Source organism: Arachis ipaensis, chromosome B3 (assembly GCF_059453495.1).
Source record: "Arachis ipaensis isolate K30076 ecotype BB chromosome B3, ASM5945349v1, whole genome shotgun sequence".
In the NCBI taxonomy this organism is placed as follows: Eukaryota; Viridiplantae; Streptophyta; class Magnoliopsida; order Fabales; family Fabaceae; genus Arachis; species Arachis ipaensis.
Window position 1 is genome coordinate 87,270,304 of NC_142438.1, and position 25,904 is coordinate 87,296,207.

Genomic DNA, 25,904 nt, shown 5'->3' on the forward strand with positions numbered 1-25,904 from the left:
AAGTAGATTCAATTTTCTTTTGCAATAAGTAAGCTAGTCCAAGTGTGTGCTTGTATGTTTACTTTCACTTAACTAACTGCATGCTTTGTCCCCTGCATCTTTAATTCAATAAAAAGAAATGTTTGAATGTGAAGTAAGATAGTTCTCTGTTAGATAGAAGTACAATAAAAGTAAGTGGTGGTATGTGTGTGTGATTGTATAATAGCTCACTTTTAGTAAATAAAAGAACTAGGATGTTTCCTTCTAAGTATAAAGTGGCCTACTGTCTATGAATCTCAATCAAATAAAAATCCTTGGTTAGAAAGAAAAACAAAAAGAAAGAAAAAAGGGGAGAAAAAGAAATAGCCAAAGAGTGGCAAAACAAAAGAAAACAAAAAGAAACAAAGCTGGACACCAATAGCTTGAACCTTAGAATATATGCCTGTGGTGTCTTTGTATTAGGATCTGCTTGGACTACTAAGCTCTTTGGAGTGCATCAACACTCGGTGACTTGGGTTAACTAACCCGGGATCATCAGCTGAAAGTCCACTATCAAGAGCAACCTAACTACAAGGAATTTAGTAGCCCAAAGAGGTGCTGGGCATCAATGTTTTAAGAAGGAATGTGAGCCAAGTGTCTATAGTGAATAATGTGTCAAGTATAAAGAAAAGAAAATGAACTTGCTACACATGACACTCAAATAAAGCTTATGAACAAAATAATAGCCAAGGATAAAGGAATAATGAGAGGTCATAGCAGTATGTTACTTGAAGCTTGAAGGAGACTTTCTAGGCTTAAGAGTCAATAAGAAGTGAGTGTTTACATATCCACATAAAATCCCATGAACTACCAATAACACTCTACTAGCATGAACATCCTCTTCCATTTCATTCTTTCTTCTCAATAAATCTTTTCTTGCTTGGGGACAAGCAAGCTTTAAGTTTGGTGTTGTGATGACAAGTCATCTTAGCCTAGTTTCACTAGTCTTTTTCTTTTGTTTTCAAATGAATTATGCACTTTCTTGAGCCATAAGCAAGCCAATTGGGTAGATTTTCATGCTTCCTTTGATTTAATCAACCATAGATGAATTAATGCAATTTCATGAGGTTTTATGCTATAATTGTCACATATTATGAAAGAATGAATATCTCATGATTTTGAGCATAGCTTTGATGTGTTTGGTTGATTAATGATAGGTGAAGAAAGCTTGGAGAAAGGTTGAAGCAAGAAGGAATGGCTAGGAGGAAAAGAGGACAAAAAGTTTGAGCAAAAGTTTGCCTCAAACTTTAGCTCAAACTTTTGGAATAAGTGAAAACGAACCAGGGAGCAAAAAGCTTGACCAAAAGTTTGCCTCAAACTTTTGCACAAACTTTTGGGCAAAAAGCTTGAGCAAAAGTTTGCCTCAAACTTTTTGGCAAACTTTTGGGAGAAAAGCTTGAGCCAATGTTTGCCTCAAACTTTTTGGCAAACGTTGGCATCACAAATCAACACCCTGGAGAGCAAAAGTTTGCGCCAACGTTTGCCTCAAACTTTTTGGCAAACGTTGGCGCCATGAACAACACACCCTGGAGAGCAAAAGTTTGTGCCAACGTTTGCCTCAAACTTTTTGGCAAACGTTGGCGCCATGAGTGTGCAAGGGGGAGCCAACGTTTGCGCAAAAGTTTGACCCCAAACTTTGGCTCAAACGTTGGTAGCAGCAAGGATGGGGTGGCTGATATGAAAAGTTTGAGTAAAAGTTTGCCTCAAACTTTTACTCAAACTTTTACTCAAGCTTACATGATTCCAAACCCGGTTCACTTCGGTTCTTCTCCAAACTCCAAGAGCAATCAACCAAGGCCTCTATCAACCCAATTCCATCAAGAGCAAAGGCCCAATTGAAGGCTTGAAGACCATTTGAAGAAAGTGTATAAATAGCATAGGATTTAAGTTTTTAGGGAGCTTTCTTTTCGGTTTTGATTTAGTAGTTTTGTAGAGAGCTCACTTTTACATTTTGGCATTGTTGTTTTAATTCAAGAGAATTCGGGGAGGAGAATTGATCTCTCTTCTTCCTTGTTCTTGCTTGAATACTCTTTACTTTTCTTGCTTCGGATCTTGGGTGGAGAATTGAAGAAATTCTGTTTCAATCTCACCTTGGGATCTTGTTTAATTTTACTACACAATTGAATTTCAATTTCTGATAGTTGCTTCTTCTTCTACTTTCTCTGCAATTTACATTTCCTTTGCAATTGCTCTTGTTGAATCTAGGAAGGCATTGAGATCTAGACTCGGTTATCTAGTCTCTTGGGTCCTGAGATCTGAAGTTGCATTTTAAATTCCCTGTTTAAAGCTTTCCAAGTTCATTTACATTTCCGTTTTAGATCCGGTTCGATTCAAGTTACCTTCTACTTGTCTGATCAATGCAATTTACTTTTCCTTGTTTAAATTCTGCAAATCCACTTCCCAATTCCCTTTACAATTCAAGCCATTTACATTTCTTGCACTTTAAGATTCTGCAATTTACATTTCTTGCGTTCTAAGTTTCTGCTATTTAATTTCTTGTTCTTCAAGATTCAGCACATTTACCTTCTCTGCTCTTTAATTTCATGCGATTTACCCATTCCTTTTACTTTCCATGCAATTTAAATTTTGTTAATCACAAATCACTCAACCAAATCTTGATTCGCTTGACTAAATCAACCACTAAACTAAAATTGCTCAATCCTTCAATCCCTGTGGGATCGACCTCACTCACGTGAGTTATTATTACTTGATGCGACCCGGTGCACTTGCCGGTGAGTTTTGTGTCGGATCGTTTTCCGCACATCATCCGGAACGTCTAAACCTTGTCTGTGGTATTCTGAGTAGGATTGAGAAAGGGATGGCTGTGACAAGCTTCAAACTTGCGATTGTTAGGCGTGTGACAGACACAAAAGCATCAACGGATCCTATTCCAGCATGATCAAGAACTGACAGATGATTAGCCGTGCGGTGACAGCGCATTTGGAACATTTTCACTGAGAGGACGCGAAGTAGCCATTGACAACGGTGATGCCCAACATAAAGCTTGCCATGGAAGGAGCCTTGCATGCATGAAGAAGAAGATAGTAGGAAAGCAGAGATTCAAAAGACAAAGCATCTCCAAAGCCTCAACCTGTTCTTCATTACTGCATAACAAGTATTTATTTCATGTTCTTTTACTTTTTACAATTAAATCTGAGAATTATTGATATCCTGACTAAGAGTTACAAGATAACCATAGCTTGCTTCAAGCCAACAATCTCCGTGGGATCGACCCTTACTCACGTAAGGTATTACTTGGACGACCCAGTGCACTTGCTGGTTAGTTGTGCGGAATTGCAAAAGTGTGATTGTGATTTCGTGAACCAAGTTTTTGGCGCCGTTGCCGGGGATTGTTCGAGTTTGGACAACTGACGGTTTATCTTGTTGCTTAGATTAGGAATATTTTATTTTTGTTGGTTTAGAGTCTTTTATTTGAGTTTAGTTTCATATTTTAAGTTTGGTGTCAATTGCATGCTTTTATTTTCTTTTAATTTTTTGAAATTGCGTGTCTTTAGTTCTTTCTTGATTTTTAAAAATTCTAAGTTTGGTGTCTTCTTTGTGTTTTCCTTTAATTTTTCGAAAATTTGTGCTTTATTTTCTAAAAATTTTAAGTTTGGTGTTTTTGTGCTTTTATTTACTTAAAAATTTTTCAAAAATTTGTTCTTGGTGTTCCTCTTGATCTTCAAAGTGTTCTTGATGTTCATCTTGACATTCAAAGTTTTCTTGTTTGTTCTCTGTGTTTTGATCTAAAATTTCTAAGTTTAGTGTCATTTTGTTGTTTTTCTCTTTCCGCATTAAAATTCAAAAATAAAAAAATATCTTTTCCTTATTTCTTCAATCATATCTTTTCAATCACATTTTTTTTTTGCAATCATATCTTCTCAATCATATCTTTTTCAAAATAATTTTCAATCATATCTTTTTTTTATAAATTGCAATCATATCATCTCAATCAAATCTTTTTCAAAATAATTTTCAATCTTATCTTTTTGATTGCTAATTTCAAAATCTTTTTCAAAAAAATCACTTAACTACTTTCCTCTTTCACATTTCGAAATTAACTAAGCATTTTTTTCAAAATCTTTTTAATTAATTAATTAATTTAGTTTTCAATTTGCTTTGATTTTATTTTCCTTTAGTTTTCGAAATTTTATTTTATTTTCTATTTATTTTATTTTATTATTTTCGGTCACTTTTAATTAAATAAAATAAAAAAATATATAATTCATATCAATTCTCTTTTCTCCATCATGGACATAAGTGGAAGTGAACAGTCCAGAAGGACTCTGGGGTCATATGCTAACCCCATTACAGCTGCATATGGGAGTAGCATCTGTATACCTCCCATCAAAGCAAGTAGCTTTGAGTTAAGCCCTCAGCTTATTATCATAGTGCAGCAGAATTGCCAGTATTCCGGTCTTCCACAGGAAGAACCTACTGAGTTTCTAGCACAGTTCTTGCAAATTGCTGACACAGTACATGATAAAGAAGTGGATCAGGATGTCTACAGATTATTACTATTTCCATTTGCTGTAAAAGATCAAGGTAAGAGGTGGTTAAATAACCAACCCACAGCAAGCATAAAAATATGGAGACAGTTAACAGACAAATTCCTGAATCAATTTTACCCTCCAAAAAGGATGACACAGCTAAGGCTGGACATCCAAGGCTTTAAACAAGAGGTTCATGAATCCCTTTATAATGCCTGGGAGAGGTACAGAGGGATGCTAAGGAAATGCCCCTCTGAAATGTTTTCAGAGTGGGTACAGTTAGACATCTTCTACTATGGGCTTACAGAAAAAGCTCAAATGTCTCTAGATCACTTAGCTGGTGGATCTATACACATGAGGAAGAAAATTGAAGAGGCTCAAGAACTCATAGATACAGTTGCTAGAAATCAACATCTGTATTCAAGCAGTGAGCCCTCCATAAAAGAAGAAGTTATGACAATAACTACTGATCATAATCCTCAAGAACAGATTGTCGAACTTAATCAGCAATTACTCCTTATGACAAAACAATTAGCAGAATTTAAAGAGATGCTCCAAGACACTACAATTGCTAATAAAAATATAGAAGCACAATTGAATCAGACAAGACAGCAGCTATCTAAACAGATAACAGAAGAATGCCAAGCTGTCCACTTAAGGAGCGGGAAAACATTGAATAATTCAGTTCAAGGAAGCAAAAAGTCAAGAAAGGAACAAATGACAGAGGATGATCAACCCACTGCCCAAAATCCCTCTGAGAACAACAAGAGCCCAAAGAGAAATAATTATGGCATTCAAATGCCAGAAAAGGGGGAAAAGTTGGCGTTAAACGCCCATTCTGCACCCACTCTTGGCGTTCAAACGCCAATGAGGGATCAGACACCTACAAGTGCTGATGATAACCCCTCTAAGAAGGCTTCTCCAATCACCTCTGTAGGAAATAAACCTACAGCAACTAAGGTTGAAGAATATAAAGCCAAGATGCCTTATCCTCAGAAACTCCGCCAAGCGGAACAGGATAAACAATTTGCCCACTTTGTAGACTATCTCAGGACTCTTGAAATAAAAATTCCGTTTGCAAAGGCACTTGAGCAAATACCCTCTTATGCTAAGTTCATGAAAGAGATCTTAAGTCATAAGAAGGATTGTAGAGAAACTGAAAAAGTGTTTCTCACTGAAGAATGTAGTGCAGTCATTCTGAAAAGCTTACCAGAGAAGCTTCAAGATCCAGGAAGCTTTATGATACCATGCACATTAGAGGGTTCTTGTACCAAGACAGCCCTATGTGACCTTGGAGCAAGTATTAACTTAATACCTGCATCTACTATTAGAAAGCTTGGCTTGACTGAAGAAGTCAAACCAACCCGGATATGTCTTCAACTTGCTGATGGCTCCATTAAATATCCATCAGGCATCATTGAGGACATGATTGTCAGGGTTGGGCCATTTGCCTTTCCCACTGATTTTGTAGTGCTGGAAATAGAGGAGCACAAGAGTGCAACTCTTATTCTAGGAAGACCTTTCCTAGCAACTGGACGAACTCTTATTGATGTACAAAAAGGGGAAGTGACCCTAAGAGTCAATGAGGATGAGTTCAAGTTAAATGCTGTCAAAGCTATGCAGCATCCAGACACATCAAATGACTGCATGAGCACTGATATTATTGACACTTTGGTGGAAGAGATCAATATGACTGAGAGTCTTGAATCAGAGCTAGAGGACATCTTTAAAGATGTTCAGCCTGGTCTGGAGGAACCGGAGGAGATAAAAGAACCTCTAAAAATCCCTCAGGAAGAGGAGAGACCTCCTAAACCCGAGCTCAAACCATTATCACCATCCCTGAAATATACATTTCTGGGAGAAGATGATACTTTTCCAGTAATTATAAGCTCTGCTTTAAATCCACAGGAAGAGGAAGCACTAATTCAAGTGCTAAAGACACACAAGACAGCTCTTGGGTGGTCCATAAGTGATCTTAAGGGCATTAGCCCAGCAAGATGTATGTACAAGATCCTATTGGAGGATGATGCTAAGCCAGTGGTTCAACTACAGAGGCGGCTAAATCCAGCCATGAAGGAAGTGGTGCAGAAAAAGGTCACTAAGTTACTAAAGGCTGAGATTATTTATCCTATTTCTGATAGCCCCTGGGTGAGCCCTGTCCAAGTTGTCCCCAAGAAGGGAGACATGACAGTGGTTCATAATGAAAAGAATGAACTGGTTCCCACAAGAACAGTTACAAGGTGGCGTATGTGTATTGATTACAGAAGGCTCAATACAGCCACCAGAAAGGATCATTTTCCTTTACCATTCATAGACCAAATGCCAGAAAGACTAGCAGGTCATGAATACTACTACTTTTTGGATGGCTATTCAGGCTACAACCAAATTGCAGTGGATCCTCAAGACCAAGAGAAAATAGCATTCACATGTCCATCTGGAGTATTTGCTTACAGAAGAATGCCTTTTGGTCTCTGCAATGCACCTGCAACCTTTCAGAGGTGCATGCTCTCTATTTTCTCTGATATGGTAGAGAAATTCCTGGAAGTCTTCATGGATGACTTCTCAGTATTTGGAGACTCATTCAACTCCTGTCTTGATCATCTAGCACTTGTCCTGAAAAGGTGCCAAGAAACTAACCTGGTCTTGAACTGGGAAAAATGTCACTTCATGGTGACTGAAGGAATTGTCCTTGGACACAAAATTTCAAGCAAGGGAATAGAGGTAGATCAAGCCAAGGTAGAGGTAATTGAAAAATTACCGCCACCTGCCAACGTAAAGGCAATCAGAAGCTTTCTGGGGCATGTAGGATTCTATAGGAGGTTCATAAAGGATTTTTCAAAAATTGCAAAACCTCTGAGAAACCTGCTAGCTGATGACACGCCATTTGTGTTTGACACAGAGTGTCTGCAGGCGTTTGAAACCCTAAAAGCCAAGCTGGTCTGATAAACCACTATTTTATGGTTTATCTTGTGCTCAATTGAGTGGATTTTATCAACTCTTTACCCACTTATTCATACTATTTGCATGTTTTACGTTTTCCTTCCTGATTTTGTGCTATGATTGAAAACATGCTTCTTTGATCTTATATTTGCTTATTATTAATCCTCTCTTATTACCATTAGATGCCTTGATATGTGTGTTAAGTGATTTCAGAGATTATAGGGCAGGAACGGCTTGGAGGATGGAAAGGAAGCATGCAAAAGTGGAAGGAATACAAGAAGTTGGAGAAATTGCTAAGCTGTCCAGCCTGACCTCTTCGCACTCAAACGGCTATAACTTTAGCTACAGAGATCCAAACGATGCGGTTCCAGTTGCGTTGAAAAGCTAACGTTTGGGGCTTCGATTTGATATATAATATGCCATAGTTTCCGTGACGATAGGCGACGCGACCACGTGCCCCATGCGGCTGCATCGCAGTGACGGAAATCAGCGTGTTTGAATTCTTCTCCAGCGATTTCTGGGCTGTTTTCGACCCAGTTCTCGGCCCAGAAAACACAGATTAGAGGCTATAAAGTGGGGAAATGCACTCATTCATAGGAGGCTCTCATATTCACAATTTTAGGAGTAGATGTAGTTTTTAGAGAGAGGTTCTCTCCTCTCTCTTAGGATTAGGATTTAGGACTTCTCTTAGTTTTAGGAGTGACTCTCAATCCCAGGATCAATATTCTTTTTATTTATTTCTCCAATTTAATTTGTATGTCAGAGTTAAGTTCTTTTGTGAATGCAATTCGAGGTATTTTCAGACTTAATTTTGCTTTGCTTTATTTATATGAATGCTTTTAATTTAATTTAGATATTTTCCCTTTTGGTCTTGGTTAAGAAATCAGTAACTCAGGAATTATCCAACTCAATAGCATAATTGATAATTGTTATCCTTGCTAATTAAATTGATCTTCAATAATCCCAATCTTTTCTTAGAAATTAACTAGGATTCAAAGATCTAACTAATTAGTCGCTTGACCTTCCCTTGTTATAGCAAAGGTTAACTAAGCGGAATTAAGATTCAGTTTTCATCATCATTGATAAGGATAACTAGACTGGACTTCCAATTTCTCATACCTTGTCAAAAGTTTATTTTACAGTTATTTATTTATTTTATTTATCATTTAAATATATATGTGCTCATTGCCCAAGCTCCAAACCCCCCCCCCCAATTTACAAAACTCATAACCAATAATAAGAACATACCTCCCTGCAATTCCTTGAGAAGACGACCCGAGGTTTAAATACTCGGTTATCAATTTAAAAAGGAGTTTGTTACTTGTGACAACCAAAACGTTTGTATGAAAGGACTTTTGAAGGTTTAGAAACTATACCTGCAACGAGGATTTATCCGCAATTTCTAGACCATGCAAAAGTTCCTCTCATCAAAATGGCGCCGTTGCCGGGGAATTGCAAACGTGTACCTTATTATTGATTATTGTAAATATTTTATTTTTGCTTGTTTATTTGTTTTTATTTTTGTTTTTATTTTTGCTTTTTCTTAAGTTAAGAGGTTATTGGTTTTTATTTTAAAATTTTTATTTTATCTTGTCTTATTTCAAATTTCAAATTTCAAAAATTTAATTTTCAAATTTCAAAAATTTAATTTTCAAATTCAAAATTTAAATAACCTTTTAATTTAAATTTGTTTTTATTTTTATTTTTAATTTTTATTTGCTACTATGAACTCTCACCCCTTTGGCTATGAGTCTGGTTACAATAATGTTGTAGGAAGAAGAAATTACAATGAGAACAGGCATCAAGGTTGGAACAATCAAAGATGGGAGGAGCCACAAGGATTTGATCAACCCTCATGGCAATAACCACCACCATATGCCTATGAATCCTCTCCTTAACATAACTTTGGACCACCAAACTCATAAGTCCCTTTCTGCCATTCACCTCCATATGACCCTAACCCTCAACCACCATACCAACCACCTTATGAGCCATATGAACCATATATAGAACCACCCCAATTCCAACCCAATTACTCACAAGAACCACCACTTCAATATTCACCATCTCCATATCCATCAATCCAAGAGCACTATGATCCTATTTATGAAAGCCGAGTGCATCAAGAGACAAAAGATCATTTCAAGGAAACAGTGGATCGATTTCAGGCAACCATTCATCAATTGGGGCAAGCAATAATGAGTCAATTAGCTTCCCGACGTTCGGACACTCAAGGAACCCCCATGGCTTCATGTGGACAATCTAATGAAGAACGTAGTATGAAGGAGATACTAGAAACTCCAGTGAACAGTACGGAGCATGACTTTGTACTGGAACAAGTAGAGGAAGCTGAAATTATTGAAGAAGAAGAATTAGTTGAAGACTTAGGAGATGCTGAACCTCCTTGGGAAAGTCAAAACATAGAGCCTCCTTCCAAGACGATTGCAATTGATGTTGAGGAGGGTGTACAACCTCCAAGGAATATCACAATTGAAGACTTGGAAGAGGTTGATCAAGAGATGGAGATTCAAGAAGAAAAAGCACAACCTCCCATGCCCTTGGAAAGCAATGAAGAGAAGATTGAATTGGAAGAAAGCTACCAAGAAGAAGAGGTTGAAATTGAATAAGTTTACAAAGAGGTGGTAATTATCAGAGAAGAGCACAAGGGAGTGGAGCTTGCAATTTCATTAAAAACACCTCCCCCTAAGTTGCCATCATCCTTCACAACATTCAAGTGGGTAAAACTCATATCCCTTAGCTTTCTAATTCCACTTGAATATGGGCTACTGGAGACGGATGGTCAACTTAGAGCTCTTTGTGGTATAAAGAGTAAGAGGAAGATGGTCAGTGGTAAGAACTGTCCTGCAAGGTTCATTATGGTTGGAAGCTTTAAGTTTAAACGCAAGGGTTGGTGTGAAGCTCAATTGAATGGGTCTAGGAAGTTATTTGGACGCTTCAGTGAGAATTCTAAGGCTAAACCACCCGGATGGAATCATGATAATCAACTTGAAGACGGGTGCAAAAGTAAGATCTGGGACCCCGGAATTCAGTCTAGAAATCAACACTCTTGGGACCTTGCCACTTGCTTTAACTTACTTGAAGGCTTTCTGCGCCTAGTTTGGGACCCCGGAGGTTACTGGAAGTACAAACATTGGTGGGAATTCCTAGATCAGTACAAGCATAAACCACCATAACAGGAAGCTCACCAAATGTCCAACTTAAGGACTTTAACTAAAAGTGCTAGGTGGGAGACAATCCACCATGGTATGATCATTCATTTTTCATTTTTATTTAGTTTTATTTGTTTTCAAGTTTTATTTTATTTTATTATATTGAACCTAGAGTTTTGCATCACATTCATATTAACACTACATTCTGCATTTTTTCAGATAAAAAAAAAGGGATTTTCGCACGCGACGCGACAGCGTCGCCGATGCGTCTGCGTCGTATGTGCGTCGGGAAGAAAAGAATTAAACAGAGAGTCACGCGAAAGCGTGGCTGGAGGCGCGCTAATGGCACAAATTGATCCACGCAACCGCGTCGCTGACGCGGCCGCGTCATTTGGAAAAATAGCTTCCCACGCGATCGCGTCACCCACGCGACCGCGTGGCTCTGAGAAGTCGACGTAAATGGGTGTATGGCAGAAAGTTGAGCTGGAGTTGGGCTGGACTCGTGCTGGAAGCCCAAGCCTCACCACGCGAACATGTGCCCCACGCGTCCGCATCGTTTTTAAAAAAGATGGCCATTCACGCGATCGCATGCCCCACGCGATGGCGTCCCCAGATTTTTGGCAAAAGAGTTTCGAACAGAGAGTTGCGCGACCGCGAGGCTACACTCGCGCCAATCGTACAAAACAGGTCACGCGATCGCGTGACCCACGCGTCCGCGTCACCTGACTTTGTCACGCACCACGCGTCCGCGTCACAAGCGGCGCACAGAATATCCAGATTAGTGCCAATTATCTTATCTTTTCTTTTCTAATCCTTATTTCTTCTATCTTTCCTTCTTTCTTCTTTCTTTCTCTTCTTCTTCCCCTCTACTCTTCTATCCCTTTAATTTAATGCATTTATTTGTTCTTTCCTTTTTCTTTTTCAATTCTTTTTCATGCATTTTTATGTTGGTGTTGGAGTTTTATTCGGATAAGTGCCTTAATTTATTTGAGCATGTGGCTATTCTGAGGAAAGATTTGACAATTGACATTTACTTATGGCTCTCATATACATTTGGATTACATTATTTTCATCCCTATTTTTAACTTGCACACCCAATGTATTTGAGATTATCATTCACAATTGTCATCATTACACATGCTCTTTAATTTGGCACATTTATGCTTGAGCTATGCTTCTCATGCCTATTATTTACATGTTTTTATCCTCTTGAATCTTATTATTTTGAATAGCCCCTTTTTGATCTTTATTGTTGTCTTTCCTACATGTTGTAGCTACCATGTAGTTGAGATATCATCTTTTCTTTGGCATTCCTTATCACTTGGAATTTCCTCCCTTCCAGTCTTAGTTTTCTATATTTTACACTCTTCATTTTTTTTCTTCTTCCTTAGGCATGGGTACCAAGCAAGAAAAAGAGAAGGCCACTGACAAGACACCAGCAAGGAAAGGAACCAAGAGATCTCCAACTAAGGCACATCCATCTACAAGCGTCAGTTGGAACAACCCGTCCACCTGCACATCTCAGCATGCACCGAGGACGGTGCAATCTTTAAGTGTGGGGAGGTCGATACCGATCTCCATGGGTTAGTTATTTCTTGACTCAACACCAAATTTTTTATTTTATTTGTTTGTTCATTGTTGCATTTGCATGTTTGATTGCATATTTGTTTGATTTTTTTGCATATTTTACCACATGGTTGAAGTAATATTTTCTTTTTCAAGAAAATTTTTAGATTATTTCACTAATTTGAATAAAATTTAATGTTACACTTGTTTGAAGAGATATTATACTGGAACATGGTTTAGAGCTCAAACACACAAAATCTATGAGATTTTGAGCCTATTTGAATTGGTTGCATTTTTCAACCAATATTTCATTTTTTGTGTGTGTTTTTCTCTCTAAAATTGTGATCTTTGTCTTGCTTAATTCTATATTTCCATGATTTGATGTATGCATACACTTACATGATTGAGGCCTTTGTTTCACTAAGCTTACATACCCATATGGCCTTACCTTTCATTATCCTTTGCAAACCAATTTGAGACTATTTTACCCCTTTGTTCTTTACTTTAGCACATCATTAACTCTAAGTGAAAAATAATAATGTCCTTAATTTGAATCCTTGGTTAGCTTAGACTAGTGAAAGTGCTCATGAATTAAGTGTGGGGAAAAGTGGATTTGGAAACAATTGGTTTAAGAATTGGGTATTATATATCTTTATGAAAATGTGAAAGAAATGTTTAGAACATGATTCATGCATTCAATATCTTAATCATATGCATTGAAAAAAAAATGTAAAAAAAAAAGGAAAAAGAGCAAATAAGAAAAAGGGGACAAAATGCCCCAAAGTAAATGTTGAAAACAATGCATATGTACTGTACTTGAAATTAGAATGCATGAATATGTGGAAAACATGGTTAATGGATGGTTAGATATTGTATTATGATTACATGGATTGTCTAAAGTTAGGTGGAAAGTTTAAGTTAAATAAGGATTCAGATTTTAGTCCACTAAGGCCAAATACAATCCTACCTTGACCCTAACACCCATTACAACCCTTAAAAGACCTCTTGATATGTGTATCTGTGCATTAAATTTATGTTGATTGTTAGATGAAAAGCAATCCTTAGAAAGCAAGGTTAGTGGAGAATTGAGAGAATCGAACCTAAAACACTTGAGTAATTAGAGTGCATACACTTCCAGTGAGGGTTCGATGCTCAATTCCTTGTTCCCTGCTTTCATAAGCTATTTTCTTCCAGCAAGTCTATTTGTGCTTCATTTTTATGATTTGAATTAGTGAAATCCAGTTCATATTTGTTCTTAAAAGATTTGTTTATTTTTAACCAAGTAGGTAGAAACATCTTAGCATGTAGTTGCATTCATATACATAGGGTGCATTTCATACATTCTACCATTCCTCTTCATTTCTTTATAGCTTCTCTTGAGCTTAGCATGAGGACATGCTATTGTTTAAGTGTGGGGAGGTTGATAAACCACTATTTTATGGTTTATCTTGTGTTCAATTGAGTGGATTTTATCAACTCTTTACCCACTTATTCCTACTATTTGCATGTTTTACGTTTTCCTTCCTGATTTTGTGCTATGATTGAAAACATGCTTCTTTGATCTTATATTTGCTTATTATTAATCCTCTCTTATTACCATTAGATGCCTTGATATGTGTGTTAAGTGATTTCAGAGATTATAGGGCAGGAATGGCTTGGAGGATGGAAAGGAAGCATGCAAAAGTGGAAGGAATACAAGAAGTTGGAGAAATTGCTAAGCTGTCCAGCCTGACCTCTTTGCACTCAAACGGCTATAACTTTAGCTATAGAAGTCCAAACGACGCGGTTTTAGTTGCGTTGAAAAGCTAACGTCCGGAGCTTCGATTTGATATATAATATGCCATAGTTTCCGTGACGATAGGCGATGCGACCGCGTGCCCTATGCGGCTGCGTCGTAGTGACGGAAATCAGCGTGTTTGAATTCTTCTTCAGCGATTTCTGGGCTGTTTTCGACCCAGTTCTCGGCCCAGAAAACACAGATTAGAGGCTATAAAGTGGGGAAATGCACTCATTCATAGGAGGCTCTCATATTCACAATTTTAGGAGTAGATGTAGTTTTTAGAGAAAGGTTCTCTCCTCTCTTTTAGGATTAGGATTTAGGACTTCTCTTAGTTTTAGGAGTGACTCTCAATCCCAGGTTCAATGTTCTTTTTATTTATTTCTCCAATTTAATTTGTATGTCAGATTTAAGTTCTTTTGTGAATGCAATTCGAGGTATTTTCAGACTTAATTTTGCTTTGCTTTATTTATATGAATGCTTTTAATTTAATTTAGATATTTTCCCTTTTGGTCTTAGTTAAGAAATCAGTAACTCAGGAATTATCCAACTCAATAGCATAATTGATAATTATTATCCTCGCTAATTGAATTGATCTTCAATAATCCCAATCTTTTCTTAGGAATTAACTAGGATTCAAAGATCTAACTAATTAGTCGCTTGACCTTCCCTTGTTATAGCAAAGGTTAACTAAGTGGAATTAAGATTCAGTTTTCATCATCATTGATAAGGATAACTAGACTGGACTTCCAATTTCTCATACCTTGCCAAAAGTTTATTTTATAGTTATTTATTTATTTTATTTGTCATTTAAATATATCTGTGCTCATTGCCCAAGCTCCAAAACCCCCAATTTACAAAACTCATAACCAATAATAAGAACATACCTCCCTGCAATTCCTTGAGAAGACGACCCGAGGTTTAAATACTCGATTATCAATTTAAAAAAGGGTTTGTTACTTGTGACAACCAAAATGTTTGTATGAAAGGACTTTTGAAGGTTTAGAAACTATACCTGCAACGAGGATTTATCCGCAATTTCTAGACCATGCAAAAGTTCCTCTCATCATGGTCACAGCACCAGTCATCTCTGCACCTGACTGGACATTACCATTCGAATTAATGTGTGATGCCAGTGACCATGCCATTGGTGCAGTGTTGGGACAAAGGCATAACAAGCTTCTGCACGTTATTTACTATGCCTGTCGTGTTCTAAATGATGCACAGAAGAATTACACAACCACAGAAAAAGAGCTGCTTGCAGTGGTTTATGCCATTGACAAGTTTAGATCCTATTTAGTAGGATCAAAAGTGATTGTGTACACTGACCATGCTGCTTTTAAATATCTACTCACAAAGCAGGATTCAAAGCCCAGGCTCATAAGATGGGTGTTGCTTCTGCAAGAGTTTGATATAGAAATAAGAGACAGAAAAGGGACGGAGAACCAGGTAGCTGATCACCTGTCCCGGTTAGAACCAGTGGCTGGGGCATCCCTCCCTTCCACTGAGATCTCTGAGACCTTTCCAGATGAGCAACTCTTTGCCATTCAGGAGGCACCATGGTTTGCAGACATTGCAAATTATAAAGCTGTGAGGTTCATACCCCAGGAGTACAGTAGGATGCAAAAGAAAAAACTAATTTCTGATTTAAAGTACTACTTATGGGATGAACCATATCTCTTTAAGAGAAGCGCTGACGGAATGATCCGCAGATGCGTCCCTAGAGAGGAGGCACAGAAGATCCTGTGGCATTGCCATGGATCACAGTATGGAGGACATTTCGGAAGTGAGCGAACAGCCACTAAAGTCCTCCAATGTGGCTTCTATTGGCCTACTCTCTATAGAGATGCCCGAGAGTTTGTGCGTAACTGTGACAGTTGCCAAAGAGCTGGTAACTTGCCTCATGGTTATGCCATGCCTCAACAAGGGATCTTAGAGATTGAATTGTTTGATGTATGGGGTATTGACTTCATGGGTCCTTTCCCACCATCATACTCAAACACTTACATTCTGGTGGCAGTAGACTACATATCTAAATAGGTGGAAGCAATTGCCACACCCACTAATGATACCAAGACTGTGCTGAAGTTCCTCCAAAAACATATTTTCAGCAGATTTGGTGTTCCCAGAGTACTAATCAGTGATGGGGGAACCCATTTCTGCAATAAACAGCTTTACTCTGCTATGGTTTGATATGGAATTAGCCACAAAGTAGCAACTCCGTATCATCCACAGACAAATGGGCAGGCTGAAGTCTCTAATAGAGAACTAAAGAGAATCCTGGAATGGACTATAATTGCCCGTAGAAAGGATTGGGCAAAGAGCTTGGATGATGCTCTGTGGGCATACAGAACAGCATTCAAGACTCCTATAGGAACCTCTCCATACCAGCTTGTGTATGGCAAGGCTTGTCATCTGCCCGTGGAACTGGAACATAAAGCCTACTGGACAACCAGATTCCTAAACATGGATGCTAAGTTAGCTGGTGAGAAAAGATTGCTCCAGCTAAATGAGCTGGAAGAGTTCAGACTCAATGCTTTTGAAAATGCAAAAATTTATAAGGAAAAGGCAAAAAAGTGGCATGACAAGAAATTGTATTCCAGAGTCTTTGAGCCAGGACAAAAAGTTCTACTATTCAACTCTAGGCTCAGATTATTCCCTGGGAAATTAAAATTCCGGTGGAGGGGACCATATGTGATTACAGGAGTGTCACCATATGGATATGTTGAGCTTCAAGATATTGATTCGGACAAAAAGTTCATTGTCAATGGACAGAGAATCAAACATTATCTTGAAAGCAATTTTGAGCAAGAATGCTCAAAACTGTGGCTTGAATGAAGCTCAGTAAAGGTCCAGTTAAAGACAATAAAGAAGCGCTTGCTGGGAGGCAACCCAGCCATTTGCAAGTTATTTATTTTAAATTAATATTTGTAGAGGCTTGATATACATTTTCATCAAAGGTTAATCATCAAATATGAAGGAATTCATAGAGTTACAGAAGGATTCAGTGCAAAAAGCAGAGAAAAGGAGCTTGCTGGCAAGAAAACACCAGTAAGGGGCATTTTGGGCGTTAAACACCAGAATGGGTATCATTCTGGGCGTTTAACGCCAGTAAAGGTACCATTTTGGGTGTTAAACAGCAGAATGTGTACCATTCTGGGCATTTAACGCCAGAATTGCAGTATCCTGGGCGTTCAGCAAAATGCCCAGTGATAAAGGAGTTTCTAGTGTTTAACGCCAGCCAGGATACCTGGCTGGGCGTTAAACGCCCATAATGGCCAACAACTAGGCGTTAAACACCAGAATGGATACCATTCTGGGCGTTTAACGCCAGAAAGGCAGGGGGAGGAGATTTTGTTTCCAACTTCAAATTTTTTCAAATTTTCATGTTTTGACTCATAATTTTCTGCATAAACATGTTTCAAACTTTCATCATTCACCCTCAATTTTCATCATTCAATAATTTTCTAAATTATTTTTCAAATCCTTTCTAAATCTTCTTCAAAAACTCAAATATCTTCTCAAATTATTTCCATATCTTTTCATATCTCTCTCAAATTTTTCGAAAGCTATCCCCTCCTCCTATAAAAATAGTTTCGGCCATCCCCTCCTCTACACCATTCGAATTTACCTCTTCTCCTCTCTCTCCCCTTTCCTTTCTTTTGTTTGAGGGCAAGCAAACCTCTAAGTTTGGTGTGCTTTTCCGTGATCACTGAGCTCAGACTCATCAAGATTATGGCACCTAAGGGAAAACAAACCAAATCAAGAGGCAAGAAAGAGAATACTCCAAAGAGTCTTTGGAATCAAGAGAGGTTCCTAACCAAAGAACATGCAGACCATTACTACAAAATAATGGGTCTGAGGTCAGTGATCCCGGAAATTAAATTCAATCTGAAAGAAGATGAATATCCGGAGATCTAAGAGTAAATTCAAAACAGAAGATGGGAAATTCTAGCCAATCCTGAGACAAAGGTTGGAAGAAACATGGTTCAGGAATTCTACTCAAATCTGTGGCTGACAGATACACAGAGAATGACTGGAACTGCCTTTCATACCTACAGAACCACGATCAGAGGAAGAATTATTTACTTCCATCTGGACAAAATAAGAGAAGTCTTCAAACTACCTCAACTACAAGATGATCCTGAATCCTTTAATAGGAGAATGGTGAGAGTAGATAAGGGGTTGGATCAAGTTCTAGAGGACATATGCCTCCCTGGAACTAAGTGGATAACCAATTCCAAAGGTGTCCCAAACCAACTCAAGAGAGGAGATCTCAAACCAGTTGCAAGAGGCTGGCTGGACTTCATTGGGCGCTCTATATTGCCTACTAGCAACCGCTCTGAGGTCACTGTCAAAAGAGCAGTGATGATTCATTGTATTATGCTTGGAAAAGAAGTGGAGATTCATCATCTGATTTTTTGTGAGATTTACACAATTGCAAACAAGAACTCCACTGAAGCCAAACTGGCCTACCCAAGCTTAATTTCTCTGCTATGTAAAGATGCTGGGGTGAGGATGGGAGTAGATGAATTCATCCCAATTGAACACCCAATCACCAAGAAGTCAATGGAAGGACAAGTGCAAGACAACTCCATCAAAAAGACGGCGCAGGAGTTCCTCCCAGAAATTCCTGAAATTGACTACTGGACCCGCTTAGAAGCATCTGTTACCAAGCTGCAGGAAGTTATGGAAAAACTTAAGGAAGAACAGCAGACTCAAAACTGCATGCTCTGCAAGCTGCTGAAGGAACAAGAGAAGCAGGGGCGTGAGCTACAGGAGCTGAAGCGCTAGAAGCTCTCCCTTGAAGGACCAAGCACCCTACAGATTGAGGGAGCATCCACTTCTCAAAATCAAGGTTGTTGAGTCCTAACTCTATGATAACCTTTATTATTAAGAGTCTATTTTAAGAGTCATTTATTTTTCTGCTTTTAATTTTCTGTCTTCTATTATTATGGGTCTGCCTTTATATTTATTTTTGAGTCTTATTTTTATTCCATAATCAATAAAATTAAAGTTTATGTCTTAAAGCTATGAATGTCCTATGAATCCATCACCTTTCTTAAATGAAAAGTATTTTTAATTGAAAAAGAAAAAGAAGTACATGAATTTTGAATTTTAAAATAGTTTAATTATTTTGATGTGGTGGCAATACTATTGTTTTCTGAATGAATGCTTGAACAGTGCATATTTTTCAATTTGATTGTTTATGAATGTTAAAATTGTTGGCTCTTGAAAGAATGATGGGAAAAGGATAAATGTTATCTGATGATCTGAAAAATCATAAAATTGATTCTTGAAGCAAGAAAAAGCAGTGAAAAGCTTGCAAAAAAAGAAAGAAGAGGCGAAAAAAAAAGAGAGAAAAGAAAAAGAAAGAAAAAGAAAAGCAAGCAGAAAAAGCCAATACCCCTTTAAGCCAAAAGGCCAGGGTGATAAAAAAGGATCCAAGGCTTTGAGTATCAGTGGATAGGAGGGCCCACAGGAATAAAATCCTGGCCTAAGCGGCTAAACCAAGCTGTCCCTAACCATGTGCTTGTGGCGTGAAGGTGTCAAGTGAAAACTTGAGACTGAGCGGTTAAAGTCGTGGTCCAAAGCAAAAAGAGTGTGCTTAAGAGCTCTGGACACCTCTAATTGGGGACTCTAGCAAAGCTGAGTCACAATCTGAAAAGGTTCACCCAATTATGTGTCTGTGGCATTTATGTATCCGGTGGTAATACTGGAAAACAAAGTGCTTAGGGTCACGGCCAAGACTCATAAAGTAGCTGTGTTCAAGAATCAACATACTTAACTAGGAGAATCAATGACACTATTTGGATTCTGAGTTCCTATAGAAGCCAATCATTCTGAACTTCAAAGGATAAAGTAAGATGCCAAAACTGTTCAGAGGCAAAAAGCTAAAAGCCCCTCTCATCTAATTAATACTGATCTTCATAGATGTTTTTAGAATTCATTGTATATTCTCTTCTTTTTATCCTATTTGATTTTTAGTTGCTTGGGGACAAGCAACAATTTAATTTTGGTGTTGTGATGAGCGGATAATTTATACGCTTTTTGGCATTGTTTTTAGTATGTTTTTAGTACATTTTAGTTTGTTTTTATTATGTTTTTATTAGTTTTTAAATAAAAATCACTTTTCTGGGCTTTACTACGAGTTTGTGTGTTTTTCTGTGATTTCAGGTATTTTCTGGCTGAAATTGAGGGACCTGAGCAAAAATCTGATTCAGAGGCTGAAAAAGGACTGCAGATGCTGTTGGATTTTGACCTCCCTGCACTCGAAGTGAATTTTCTGGAGTTACAGAAGCCCAATTAGTGCGCTCTCAATTGCGTTGGAAAGTAGACATCCTGGGCTTTCCAGAAATATATAATAGTCCATACTTTTCTCGAGATTTGATGGCCCAAACAGGCGTTCCAAGTCAGCTCAAGAATTCTGGCGTTTAACTCCAGAACTGGCACAAAAGCTGGAGTTAAACGCCCAAACTGGCATAAAAGCTGGTGTTTAACTCCAAGAAATGTCTCTACACATGAAAGCTTCAATGCTCAGCCCAAGCACATACCAAGTAGGCCCCGGAAGTGGAATTTTACAATAAACACCCTAGCTTACTCATTTTCTGTAACCCTAGGTCACTAGTTTACTATAAATACTACTTTCAGTGATTCATATTGTACCTCATGACATTTTACACGGTTCTTATTGTATTCTCTATGGCATGAGTCTCTAAACCCCATTGTTGGGGGTAAGGAGCTATGTTGTTCTTCCAGAATTAATGCAATTACTACTGTTTTCCATTCTATCACGCTTGCTTCTATTCTAAGATATTCATTCGCACTTCAACCTGATGAATGTGATGATCCGTGACACTCGTCATCATTCTCACCTATGAACGCGTGCCTGACAACCACCTCCATTCTACCTTAGATTGAATGCATATCTCTTAGCCTCATGATTCAGATCAGAGTCTTCGTGGTATAAGCTAGAATTATTGGCGGCCATTCTTGAGATCCGGAACGTTTAAACCTTGTCTGTGGTATTCTGAGTAGGATCGGGGAAGGGATGGCTGTGACGAGCTTCAAACTCGCGATTGTTGGGCGTGTGACAGACGCAAAAGGATCAATGGATCCTATTCCAGCATGATCGAGAACCGACAGATGATTAGCCGTGCGGTGACAGCGCATTTGGAACATTTTCACTGAGAAGACGGGAAGTAGCCATTGACAATGGTGATGCCCAACATAAAGCTTACCATGGAAGGAGCCTTGCGTGCATGAAGAAGAAGATAGTAGGAAAGCAGAGTTTTAGAAGACAAAGCATCTCCAAAGCCTCAACATGTTCTTCATTACTGCATAACAAGTATTTATTTCATGTTCTTTTACTTTTTACAATTAAATCTGAGAATTATTGATATCCTGACTAAGAGTTACAAGATAACCATAGCTTGCTTCAAGCCGACAATCTCCGTGGGATCGACCCTTACTCACGTAAGGTATTACTTGGACGACCCAGTGCACTTGCTGGTTAGTTGTGCGGAATTGCAAAAGTGTGATTGTGATTTCGTGTACCACTCCGCAGCTAGTGCTCTTTTTGTTTCTTTTCTTGCCGGTAGTTTGGGAGTAGCTTTCTCTTAACCCTTTTTGGTGGCCATCCTGAAAAAGGGAAAAGAAAGTAACTTTTAAAGCTAAGGGTTAAAGGAAGGAAGGGGATGGTACAAGTGATAATCAATGCACGGTAAAGAAGGATGTCGTTAACACATGGTCATGACTACATGTGAAAAGTTCATCAATGGAAATATAGCAAGTGCATGTGATGGCTATTTAATGCAAGATGTTTATTGGCATGCCGGCAAAGGCATGAGTAGCATAGATCAAGCATTAAATGCCCAATTTGATTATCAATTCTTTCAAACTAACAACCTGTTTGTATTGACAATTATATTTAATCAATAAAATATAAAAGGGGTTTTGTGAAAAATAACAGGCATTTAGAGCAGTAGAATAGAATAATTTAAAATAATGCACAATGCCATATGGACTTTTTCACAAACACGTAGCATGCATGGTGAATATGTTATTGAAAGTATTAAAGTGAGCATGCAAGCAACCATTTAAGAAGTAATATTAATTGTCAAACAATTCCATAATAAGTCACAAGCAAAATGTAAAAGAAAATAATCACCTAATTAGATTTCTAACACCAATTAAAGGAATAAAAAGAAAGAAAAAGAAACAATAAAATATAGATAATGAAAGTAAAAGAGGAAGTAAACATAAATAAAAATAATGAAAAAGTAAAAATAAAGAGAGAAAAAAAAGAACCTTGATAATGAAAGTGAAAATTAAGGGAGGAGAGAGTAAAAAAAATGAGAAAGAATAGAGAAGGAAGAAGGGGGAAGAAAGAAATAAGAAGGGAAAAGAAAAATTAGAATTTGGAGAAGAAAAGATATGATATTTGGCTGATTTGGATAAGCTGTGCACCGCATATGACGCGGACGCGTGAGTCACGCGGTCGCGTGGTGTGCGATGTTTTTCAAGTGACGCGGTCGCGTGGGTCACGCGATCGCGTGACTTGATTTGTGCTAGTGGCGCGAGTACAGCCGTGCGGTCGCGCAACTCTCTGTTTCAAACTCATTTTGCCAAAATTTAGGGTGACGCGATCACGTGAATGGCCATATTTGCAAAACGACGCGGACGCGTGGAGCATGCGTTCGCATGATAGGGCTGGTGCTTCCAGCATCATTCCAGCCCAGCTCCATCATAACTCTCTGCCATACACCTCTTTACGTCGATTTTGCAGGGCCACGCGTTCGCGCGGGTGACGCGAACGCGTGGGAGGTTGGATTTTCAAAATGACGCGGACACATCAGCGACGCGATTGCGTGGGCATATTTGTGCCTAAGGCACGCCTCCAGCCACCCTTTCGCGTGACGTTCTGTTCAATTTTATTTTCTTCCCAACGCAACTATGACGCGGACGCATCAGCGATGCTTACGCGTCGCGTGCGTTTTTTTCTTAATGTAGAATGCAAAATGCAGAATGCAGATGAATATGCAGAAATTATGAATGAACACTAGTAAAAATAAAATAAAATAAGATTAAGAATAAAAAAGAAACGATTATACCATGGTGGGTTGTCTCCCACCTAGCACTTTTAGTTATAGTCCTTAAGTTAGACATTTGGTGAGCTCCTTGTCATGGTGTCTTGTGCTTGAACTCGTCTTGAAACTTCCACTAATGCTTGGACCTCCAATAAGCTTTATCAATACCAAGTGAATTCCTCAAGCTTTGATGGAGTTCTTCACAAGCCTTGAGCTCTCATATTTGATCCTCATGTATGCCTGGATCCCAAATCTTGTTTCTGCACCCGTCTTCAAGTGGAACATGATGATTCCATCCGGGTGGTAAGCAATCCGAATTCTCATTTAGGCACCCAAACAGCCTCCTAGACCCATTCAGTTGTGCTTTACACCAATCTTTGCATTTAAACTTTGAGCCTTTCACCATATTGAATCTTGCATGACAATTCCTACCACTAGCCATCTCCCTCTTACTCGTAAAGCCACAAAGAGCTCGAAGTTGACCATCTGTCTCAAGTAACCCATATTCAAGCGGGAAGGTAAAGATCAAGGATAAGTATTTTACCCACTTGAATGTTGTATTGGATGGTAATGGCTTTGGGAGAGAGGTCTCCAACAGCTTTGGCAAGGTGATTTTAAGCTCCATTCCTTTGTACTCTCCCTTGACAACCTCCACCTCTTTGCAGGCCTCTTCAATTTCAACCTCTTCCTCTTGGTAGCTTTCTTCTAATTCAATCTCTTCATCATTGCTTACCAAGGGCATGGGAGGGTGTGCTTCTTCTTCTTTAATCTCCATGTCCAGTCTAGTGGGAGAGGATTCAATTGTAGGTAATAATTCATCAATAATTGAATCCATCTTACGATCAACCTCCTCCAAGTCTTCAACCACTTCTTCTTCTTCAATAATTACTGCTTTGTTCAGTTGTTTTAGTATAAAATCGTACTCATCCTTGATGATTCCTTTCCATGATAACTTATTTCAACTATTCCTTCATCTTCAAGTACAAAATTCAGCTCCTCCTTGTTGTCTTCCTTCACTAATTCTTCAACCACTCCTTCGACTTCAAGGGTCTCTACTACCTTCATCTGTAGGGCCTCCTCTAGCTTCTTATGAAGTATGGATTTACAAAAATGATTCTTTCTTTCTTGTTCCATATCAATAGCATAACTGGGATCATCTTGCTCTTGGATTGATGGATGTGGGTGCTCTTCCATAGAGGGTGGTGATGGGATGGGAAGATTATTATGTGATTGAAAAGGAAGTGCACTAAAGTTTGAGGGTTGAATATTGGAGGTAGAGGGTTGGTTCATGCGGGATATAATATTTTGAAGTGTAGAAGTGAGACTAGTGATAGAGGCAAGTGTGGTATGAATTTGCCTTTGGTGAATAACACCAATGGTGTTGTCATCCAGTGGAGGTTGGGGTGGATAGGAGGGTTCATTTGTTGGGAAAAAGGGCTCATAATACGGAGGTGGTTCTTCTTGATAAGGATATGGAGATGGTGGATATTGAGGTGGTGATTCTGGGTGTGGTTCATGTGGTAGTTGGTGTGGTGAATGTGGGTTAGGGTCCTATGGGGGTGTTTGGTGGTAAGTGGTGCACGAAATTGTGATCTCAGGCAACGGCACCAAAAACTCTGTACGCACGTCTTAATAAATCATTTTTCATTCACAACTTCAATACAACTAACCAGCAAGTGCACTGGGTCGTCCAAGTAATAAACCTTACGTGAGTAAGGGTCGATCCCACGGAGATTGTCGGCTTGAAGCAAACTATGGTCACCTTGTAAATCTCAGTCAGGCGGATATCAAATAGTTATAGAGTTTTCGAAAATAAGTAATAACTAGAAAGTAAGGATAGAGATACTTATGTAAATCATTGGTGAGAATTTCAGATAAGTGTATAGAGATGCTTTCGTCCCTCTGAACTTCTGCTTTCCTGCTGTCTTCATCCAATCAGTCCTACTCCTTTTCATGGCTGGCTTTATGTAAGGACATCACCATTGTTAATGGCTACTTTTCATCCTCTCTGGAAAATGGTCCGATGCGCTGTCACTGCATGGTTAATCATCTGGAGGCATCACCGTGGTCAATGGCTGCATCCTATCCTCTTGTGAAAATGGTCCAAATGCTCTGTCACAGCACGGCTAATCATCTGAGGTTCTCGATCATACTGGAATAGGATTCACCCTCCTTTTGCGTCTGTCACTAAGCCCAGCACTCGCAAGTTTGAAGTTTGTCATAGTTATTCAATCCCAGAGTCCTACTCAGAATACCACAGACAAGGTTTAGACTTTCCGGACTCTCATGAATGCCGCCATCAATCTAGCTTATACCACGAAGATTCTGATTAATAGATCCAAGAGATACTCATTCAATCTAAGGTAGAACGGAAGTGGTTGTCAGGCACACGTTCGTGGGAGAATGATGATGATTGTCACGTTCATCACATTCATGTTGAAGTGCGAATGAATATCTTAGAAGCGGAATAAGTTGAATTGAATAGAAAACAGTAGTACTTTGCATTAATTCATGAGGAACAGCAGAGCTCCACACCTTAATCTATAGAGTGTAGAAACTCTACCGTTGAAAATACATAAGTGAAAGGTTCAGGCATGGCCAAATGGCCAGCCCCCATGATCTAAGAACCAGATGTCCCAAGATGTTCAAAGATGTCTAATACAATAGTAAAAAGTCCTATTTATAATAAACTAGCTACTAGGGTTTACAGAAGTAAGTAATTGATGCATAAATCCACTTCCGGGGCCCACTTGGTGTGTGCTTGGGCTGAGCTTGAAGTTTCCACGTGGAGAGGTCATTCTTGGAGTTGAACGCCAGTTTGTAACGTATTTCTGGCGTTCAACTCTGACTTGTA

General features: G+C 38.6%; 1 protein-coding gene across 1 annotated transcript in view; it reads left to right on the top strand.

The window, feature by feature from the left end:
- The first annotated feature begins 4,268 nt into the window (after nt 1–4,268).
- LOC148571469 (uncharacterized) overlaps nt 4,269–25,904 on the top strand; it is a 34,955-nt gene continuing 13,319 nt past the window's right edge. The window contains exon 1 of the mRNA XM_088507268.1: nt 4,269–6,947. Within this exon, the coding sequence (XP_088363394.1) occupies nt 4,269–6,947 (2,679 nt within the window). The remainder of the gene's footprint in view (nt 6,948–25,904) is intronic.